Below are 9,251 nucleotides of genomic sequence, written 5' to 3'. Positions count from 1 at the left end.
ACTAAGGAACTGGCAGTGGATCAAACCATTGTGAGGCAAAGGGTGGGGGGGACGCAATCTTTTGAAACTTAAAAATGCGCTATTATGTGTCTATAATCAGCACAATTGCTTTCATTGCGTATTATTAATATTATTTAAATTACATAGTTATGTTTCAGTGATATATTGGGGGGGACAAATCATTTTTCCCAGGATGGGGGGGTCGTGTCCCCCCCGTCCCCCCCGGGATTTCCGCCCCTGGCACAATATAAAGGACATCCTGGCTAATACGGGACAGTTGTCAACCCTATTACAGATATAATATATTTATCCATGAAATAACAGCGTACTCAGGTTTCCTTCAACTCAATTTCTTACCATGGATGGGTCCGTTTTCAGACACTCCAGACGAGCGTGCCAGCCTAAGAAGAGCGCTACAGTTTACTTTCGTTTCCAACCGCCCAGCCCATCCTTCTTCTTCGTTTAACGGCGGTTGGCATCCAATAAATGTTGCATCACAGGTGAGATGAGAGAACTCGATCTGGTGACCACTCTGCTACGGTGCTCCCAGGAGGAGGGAGGGTGTAGGACAAGAAAAAACACTAGGCAGAGCCCCACCTGTTTTAAGCCCCACATGTTTTGCAAACATTTTAAAAAATGACATGGGGTTTGCCAGTTTTGCAAACTATATATATATATATATATATCATTGAGTTAATAAAGCATACAAACATGGTCTCTTTTTTTGTTGTTGAGTAAGGCAGCTCCAAAATGCAGGTGTTTCAGCCTAGCTCAGATGCTTTCTGTGGTGGTGGGGCAAGGTCATTGGACACAGATAAATGAAGTCAAATCAAGTTATATCTACAGTAGCTTTGATTGGACTGATCATGTCAACATCATACTTTCAAAGTCTTAGCTTGCAGTCATCATCATGAATGAAGTCAACAATCTACTGGCAAATCCTTTTTAATTCTTGTCATATGAAGAGAAGTTATAGCTGAAACGTATCGGTGCTCATCGGCCATTGGACATAAACATTACACAATAAGTTGGAAATTCAACAATGAGTGGTTTGGAAGGAATCAGTGTGGTAACTGCAAGTATTGCAAAGCAATCTTTAGACTGATATTCAATGGAGTGGCTGTGTGCTCTCAAGTCTAAGATTAAGGGTCTATTTTCCTAGTTTAAAATTACAAACATTCAACATTGGCCATTCTGTCAATGAAGCATGATTTGTGGCGAACTGAAAACAAATGTTAACTCAGAATTGCAAAATCTGACTTTAGTCAGTTCGAGACAACTGGGATCTCAGGAAAAAAGAGCTACGACTGGGAAAATACGTTCTGAACTTTCGTCAAACTCAGAATTGTAAATCGGGAACCTGGACCTCATTCTAGAGCTACGACCTGAAGATCACTGACGTCATCATGATTACATTTTTCCAGAGTTCCCAGTTGTCCTGAAAGCACCATAAATCCAGAGAATACCAGACTTTGATGACAAAGTTTGATGACAAAATTCCTGTTCAAGTGGGCACAGCACAACAAGGTGAATCCAAAAATGTCTTGTATGCTGCTGCATAAATGATGTAATATGCCAGGGAGATGTGTATACTGTTGCTAAGAAAGTAATACTAAATGCATGTTGTGTAGTAAGCTTTTAGTAGCCCATGTGCCTCACCCTAATAATTAGGTACATTTTTACCTCTTAATTTCGCCTACTGTTCTGACTTGGTGGTGCACATGTAGCCTATAACCTGTTTTTGAGAAATGTAATCATCGAATCTTGTAACAGCTTTCATTGTCTGCTTATATGCCCCCTTTATTTATCCTACGGTTCTGACTTGGTTTACAGGGAGAACACTGTAAGAACGGCCCATGTTCTGAATTCTGTCGTTGTACATTACAAAAGTGCGGAACAAATAGCTCATTAATGTCTTAATCGAAATTACGGATTGCCTCTTGTCCGCTTCTCGTCCCCTTATGCCATAGTTTGCACGTCTCAATTGTCAGAAAATACATTTGTTAAATCAAGTCAGCCATGTTTTTTTAAAGGTAGTAAATAAGGCTGAATTAACTGTTTCACTGCCAGACAAGGCTCCACTGATAGCCTGGTGTAGCAGTGGTAAGGTGTTTGGACTGCTGTTGGGACAGCTTTTTGTAGGCCCTAACAGTTTGTGGGTGCCGTTTGTCACCGTTATAGTGCAATTCATCTATTGTTTAGTGTTGTGTAGTGGCTTTGCTGGCATGCATCCCACAATTACATTTTTTAAATTAAATTAACATGCTAAAACGGCCACTGTAGCTAAAGTTTAAACAGTCTTCTCCAAAGACAATATAGTTTCTAGAAAAATAATTACTGTTGGAAATGCTTGTTCTCAATGCATCAGTCAGGTTTAGACTAAAATAAGTCAGTCCAATATGATGGTTGTGTTGATGATGACTGCACTTTGGGACCTGTGACCACAATAATCTCATGATAAGTTTTTCATGAATGAATGGATCAGATAAATGTGTTTATGTAGGGATAATGACGTGGAAATGTTAAACGCTTAAAAATATGCAGTGTAGTCTACTATAAATCAAATGTTTATTCATCACGTGCACAGGTTACAGCGGGTGTCAATGGCACCGGGAAATGCTTGTAAGCCTCTATATATAAAGATATAAAAATTATGTCCCTTATTTGACCTTTAAAAAGCAAAGTCTCTGAACTTTACCTGAGCAGTGACTTCACCTGAGACATGAGGCTCATTCAAGACAGTTAAAGCGATTACTTTTTAGCCAGTAGATCTGAAAGTGGGCCCCAGGGCCAAAAGTTGTTCCCAAAAATGTCAGAATACATCACATATGTGCAGATACAGTTGAAGTCGTAAGTTTACATATACTTAGGTTGGAGTCATTAAAACTCGTTTTTCAACCACTTCACAAATTTCTTATTAACAAACTATAGTTTTGGTAAGTCGGTTAGGACATCTACTTTGTGCATGACAAGTAATTTTTCCAACAATCGTTTACAGACAGATTATTTCACTTATAATTCACTTTATCACAATTCCAGTGAGTCAGAAGTTTACATACACTAAGTTGACTGTGCCTTTAAACAGCTTGGAAAATTCCAGAAAATTATGTAACGGCTTTAGAAGCTTCTGATAGGCTAATTGACATAATTTGAGTTATTTGGAGGTGTACCTGTGGATGTATTTCAAGGCCTACCTACAAACTCAGTGCCTCTTTGCTTGACATCATGGGTAAATCAAAAGAAATCAGCCAAGACCTCAGAAAAAAATTGTAGACCTCCACAAGTCTGGTTCATCCTTGGGAGCAACTTCCAAATGCCTGAAGGTACCACGTTCATCTGTACAAACAATAGTACGCAAGTATAAACACCATGGGACCACGCAGCCGTCATACCGCTCAGGAAGGAGACGCGTTCTGTCTACTTGAGATGAACGTACTTTGGTGCGAAAAGTGCAAATCAATCCCAGAACAACAGCAAAGGACCTTGTGAAGATGCTGGAGGAAACAGGTACAAAAGTATCTATATCCACAGTAAAACGAGTCCTATATCGACATAAACTGAAAAGCCACTCAGCAAGGAAGAAGACACTGCTCCAAAACCGCCATAAAAAAGCCAGACTACGGTTTGCAACTGCACATGGGGACAAAGATCGTACTTTTTGGAGAAATGTCCTCTGGTCTGATGAAACAAAAATAGAACTGTTTGGCCATAATGACCATTGTTATGTTTGGAGGAAAAGGGGGAGGTCTGCAAGCCGAAGAACACCATACCAACCATGAAGCACGGGGGTGGCAGCATCATGTTGTGGGGGTGCTTTTCTGCAGGAGGGACTGGTGCACTTCACAAAATAGATGGCACCATGAGGAAGGAAAATTATGTGGATATATTGAAGCAACATCTCAAGACATCAGTCAGGAAGTTAAAGCTTGGTCGCAAATGGGTCTTCCAAATGGACATTGACCCCAAGCATACTTCCAAAGTTGTGGCAAAATGACTTAAGGACAACAAAGTCATGGTATTGGAGTGGCCATCACAAAGCCCTGACCTCAATCCAATAGAACATTTTGTGGGCAGAACTGAAAAAGCGCGTGCGAGCAAGGAGGCCTACAAACCTGACTGAGTTTCACCAGCTCTGTCAGGAGGAATGGGCCAAAATTCACCCAACTTATTGGGGGAAGCTTGTGGAAGGCTACCCAAAACGTTTGACCCAAGTTAAACAATTTAAAGGCAATGCTACCAAATACTAATTGTGTGTATGTCAACTTCTGACCCACTGGGAATGTGATGAAATAAATAAAAGCTGAAATAAATCACTCTCTACTATTATGTCATTTCACATTCTTAAAATAAAGTGGTGATCCTAACTGACCTAAGACAGGGATTTTTTACTAGGATTAAATGTCAGGAATTGTGAAAAACTGAGTTGAAATGTATTTGGCTAAGGTGTATGTAAACTTCCGACTTCAACTGTATATATATATATATATATATGTATATATATATAAATCTTGCATATCTTAATTTATTTCCACAATTAAATAATAACATGTGTAATAATGTAGGCAGTTTATACAAAGGATTGTTACCTATAACCAGGACTGACATTACAAAAATCACATTTTTGGCAAGGAATTATTATTTTGGCAAATCATTATTGTGATTCATCCTACAGTATATTGTCCCTAACACCATTACCCCATAACAACAGATGTGGGATACACACACACACAATCCACCCTTCCCACACAAACAACCACATACTCAGATGTTCAGCAGTTGTTCCATCACCGAGCCCAACTCGAGAAGACTTGACGTGTGAACACATATACAGTTGTAGACATACTGTATACAATTCAGACATTGTTTGGGAACTTCTTCTGTAAGTCATCAGCCAGTTTGTTCTGGTCCATCTTCCTCAGGATCTCCAGTGTGATCTTCACAGCGCCGTCGTCAAGGTATTGCTGCACCATCCTAACCACTGTGACCTGTTTGTTAGCGTTCTCCAGCTGGCCCCTTGGGATTGAAGTAAAGCCCTCCACACCCTGAATCAGGTGCCACTGAAATGCCTCCAGCTCTTTTGAAACCAGCTCTGCCAGAGTGCCCAGCAGCAGATAAGAAACATTTGTTGTCACTGGATACAGAAAAATAAAACGATGAGAAATATAACGTGACATAGTAATAACTAAAATAAACAGTCCTGAAGGATCATATTCTCCTTGTATGTAAACAACAAGTCCCTGTTGTGTGATGATTCCATCTTGCTGAGTCTACCTTTAATAATTGTAATTGAATTAGGAAAGAAGTGGAAGGCACTCAACCACAGTAGTCAAACAATTAACTCATAATTGAAAAGAAAAAGGCGAAACACTTGCTCACCATTAAGTAACTGTTTTCTTTCCCTTATCTTTAGGAGTCTAAAAAGCTACATTAGTGTGTTTACTGAAAAAAATCTGATATTGGGGAACTCTCTCCTCCACCACAATTAAATATCTTGGGGGAAGACAGGAACTTATATTTACCTGCTGTAGCACCACCTGGTGGTTTAACTGGATAAAAAGAGACCTTGATTACACATGATCCTCAAGAAATTGTCATTTGACAGACCATCCATATCATTAAATAGTGGGTATATAGTATTTAAAGTGAGCTAGGCTACACTGCAGGCAAGATCCAATGAAAGGCACTGTACACCATCATTCATTTAACAACACAAAACCATTAGGATCATTTGAGTTCTTCACATTTGATTTCCTCATAGTATCATTGTTTATGATAAGGAAACCATCGGTGATGAGACTAAGACAAGGTTTGATGAGAACCGTTACCTGAAGATGGAACTTCTGTTGGGGAGACTGTGGATGAGAAAGAGAAGGTGTTGTACTATATAGAAAAATAATGATGTATCATAATTAATGTAATTGAATCAACAACAACAACGATATGACTACTACTACTAATATTACTACTACTACTGTTATCACTACTACAATGACTGTTACTAATGTCATGTAAAATGCTAGTATTACTACTAGTTCTATCGTAACTCCTACTCTCTTTGAATTTCAGTTACCTGGTAGTGAAACAAGGCGGTCCCATATACGTTCATTTTCTGGACCACCATGTTCTTCCAGAAGAAGATTCACTTTTTTAATAACAGTTTGTAAATACAACTGAAATGTTGGCATGTAGTTTGTATAGGAATCATAATCCACAAACTCTGCTTCCTGGAGAGAAACAAAAGCACAAATATCAAATCAAACAGAATTGTATGTGATTTCTATATCTTATCAAGGTAGCATCACAAAAGTATTGACGTGTTAACACATTTCCTCTCTCTCTCTAGTTCATATTTATTAGCCTACCTTTGGATCTATGTGATGTTCATCTGTTAGATCGGTGGAGAGGGTATATTCTTGGTCCGGGGTTAGTCTACAGTTAGGATTTTTTTCAATGTAGATTTCTCTGTCTCCATTCCTTGTCCTCCTGGTCTTACACACCTTGAGAGGATTGGAAATGGTTTGGAACACACTGTCATGATTTAGTAGCAGTACCTGAAACATGGAAGCCAAAATGTCGCCCTCGGACCTTGAGGGTATCATCTTGATGTAATGGTTAAGATGTTGGGTTGGTGAGTGAGATGCCCCCAGGTCTGGATTCACCATTTAGAATTACATTACACCCCAAAATATTGTTCTGTGGCAAAAGGTCAGTTCAACAGTACGAATATGATAGAATTCCAACCAAAGAGGAGTTTGACAACTCTGATCTACTTACCTCTTCAATGTCAACATTTCTGGGCAGCAACAATACATTTAGGGTGGAATTATTTTTATCATCTGGGAGTTGGTAAAATAGTAGCACCAGAGCACGGATAGGAGAGACAGGAGCTTCCTGTTCCTTGGTGATGCCATATTTGCAGAATCCAGTGATGTTTAATATGACGTGAGTTTCTGTTGTCTCATGGGGAAGGAGAAACTCCATACTGTCATCATCAGTCACATGGGCTACAGACAGGAAGTCACATCCACCCTCTAGGAGAGAAAGAGAACATTAATCTTCTGTTCAGATGACAATGACAACCCAGTAGTGGAGTAGTGATGCTACTGATGGTAATTAAGAATACATAGTCTATAACCTCCCTGGAAATGTATTACTTACCAGAATGAATCTCACAGTGTGGGAGGCGTAGTTGACAGACAGACAACTTAAGGCATGTAAACTTGAACAGGGGTCCTGCAGGCCTCTTGCCTCTCTGGGCTAGAAGCCTCCTGTCCCAGGGGACTGTCCTATAAAGCACCTCTCCCTCTCCCTCCATCCTAAACACCAGGTCTGTTATACTGCACTGGAACAGACCTGCACTGGGGCACTGGAACCTGTAGAGCAAACAATGGTGAAGAATGACATTTAAATTAGATTTCCTGAATTAGATTTTAAAACAATGTGGCATTGTCTGTACTAAATATCAATGAGAAAACAAGTAAGAGAAGACCAAGTTACTGATATGCTCCCTTGCCCTCATGATCATCGACACCTGGTTCAAAGTTCTCAGGAGATCTCTAAAATGTAAAAACAATAGATTTTGAATATTTTGAAGAGTAGTTCAATATAAACAAACTGGTCCTTTCTTTCTTTCTTTCTTTCTTTCTTTCTTTCTTTCTTTCTTTCTTTCTTTCTTTCTTTCTTTCTTTCTTTCTTTCTTTCTTTCTTTCTTTCTTTCTTGTGAAGTTCTTACCATGGGAGGGTCAGTAGTACACAGGCTCTGGTCCACTATTCTACATTCTGTGATGCTTAACTCCTCCATGGCCTCAGTTAAGCCGTCAGACACTCTGACACGTTTCTCACTCTTCACTCCAAATGAACCTTGGTTAGATGATGGAAAAGTTAGAGAGCCTATCAAGGGTCTGGGTGGTCTTGGGAAGATGAAGGCCTGTCCAACAATGGGATCATTGGAGTCCAGGAGGAGAGGTGAATCTGCACACAGAGAAAGTTTGAATATCACACTTGGCGAGTTTTTAGTCTCTGGTTATCGATCAATAACCATTCATCATGATTTTGTCAAAACGATATTTCATGTGTAGTTAATCTGCAATTTTCAATCAACATCCTACACTCTCAGATTTTTTTTTTTTACCAAACTGAACTCAAAGGGGTACAAATGCTTGTCACTGTAGTGGTACCCTGTAAGGTACATCAATTGTACCATTAGTTATAGAAACATAATTGCACCCTTGCAGTTCGTACCTTAAAAGAGCTAAAAGGTAAACATCTGCCTATATAGGGTACCACCGCAGAGAATATTTGTTCCTTTTAAGTGGCAAAAATGTACCTCGTCACGTGTACACGCCTCGCCACCATCCCACTTTTAACACAAATGTATCGAATTTGGGGGTAGCCCCAACTGCGACTCAAACCAAGGTTCAGCAACTGTCAAGCCAACACCTTAACCATTATGCCAAAAGGTCGCTAAGGGTGGTTCTTGGTTGGTAAATATTGTAGCGACCTTAACCCAACCCTGAACGACCTTGTCAGGAGGTACGGACCTCTTGGCGTAAAGGTGTTGGCTTGACAGTTGCTGGACCCAGGTTTGAGTCCCAGTTGGGGCTACCCCCGAATTCTCTACATTTGTGTCAGCTCTTTATTGCATATGCTCTTATGTAAGCCTTCATAAAGCCTTCTGAACTGGCTGCGTACATGCTCAAACTTTAATTAGCCGAAAATTACTACCTGAACCATGCCCCCACTAAGCCACGCCTCCAATGATTGTACCTTTTTATTGAAAATATTTGGTATAATTATACTACATTATCCGCACATGTACCCTAAAAGGTACCTCTGAAGGTACATTGTGTATTTTATATTTTTATACCCCAGGGAACAATACTGTACCCTAACCATACCCTTTTTTCTGATTGTGTAGTTACGATTGTGTTGATCCTTCAGGTCTTGCCTACGGTTCTGGGAGGACTATGAGAAGAGGAACTTGACATTTCCTACAAAATTCCATCTGGGGCTTTATATATTACTGAGAGGGTGAGGCCTGGCAAAAAAAATGATCATCGTACCTTTACTGCGTGATGCCCGCCTGTCCAAAGTACTAGAAAAACGACCAGATCCCGGCCGGACTTGTTTGTTTTCGTTCTCTTCACTGGAAATTCCAGACAGCACTGTTCTTTTACGCCCTAGGGATAGTGAGAATCAAATGTGTTGTAAAAGCACAAGTTACATCTATTAGCACATGCATCTGTTTATCA

General features: G+C 39.9%; 1 protein-coding gene across 1 annotated transcript in view; it reads right to left on the bottom strand.

The window, feature by feature from the left end:
- Positions 1 to 2,549: 2,549 nt before the first annotated feature.
- LOC106591257 (uncharacterized) overlaps positions 2,550 to 9,251 on the bottom strand; it is a 72,396-nt gene continuing 65,694 nt past the window's right edge. The window contains exons 20-27 of the mRNA XM_082967225.1: positions 9,063 to 9,179; positions 7,733 to 7,971; positions 7,498 to 7,556; positions 7,159 to 7,373; positions 6,775 to 7,031; positions 6,363 to 6,497; positions 6,071 to 6,224; positions 2,550 to 5,852 (exon numbers count right to left, since the gene is read on the bottom strand). Coding sequence (XP_082823351.1) covers positions 5,797 to 5,852; positions 6,071 to 6,224; positions 6,363 to 6,497; positions 6,775 to 7,031; positions 7,159 to 7,373; positions 7,498 to 7,556; positions 7,733 to 7,971; positions 9,063 to 9,179 — 1,232 coding nt within the window. The 3' untranslated portion in view covers positions 2,550 to 5,796. The remainder of the gene's footprint in view (positions 5,853 to 6,070; positions 6,225 to 6,362; positions 6,498 to 6,774; positions 7,032 to 7,158; positions 7,374 to 7,497; positions 7,557 to 7,732; positions 7,972 to 9,062; positions 9,180 to 9,251) is intronic.

This window comes from Salmo salar, chromosome 02 (genome assembly GCF_965601325.2).
Source record: "Salmo salar chromosome 02, fSalSal1, whole genome shotgun sequence".
Taxonomy (NCBI): domain Eukaryota; kingdom Metazoa; phylum Chordata; class Actinopteri; order Salmoniformes; family Salmonidae; genus Salmo; species Salmo salar.
This window is presented reverse-complemented; position numbering and strand designations above follow the sequence as displayed.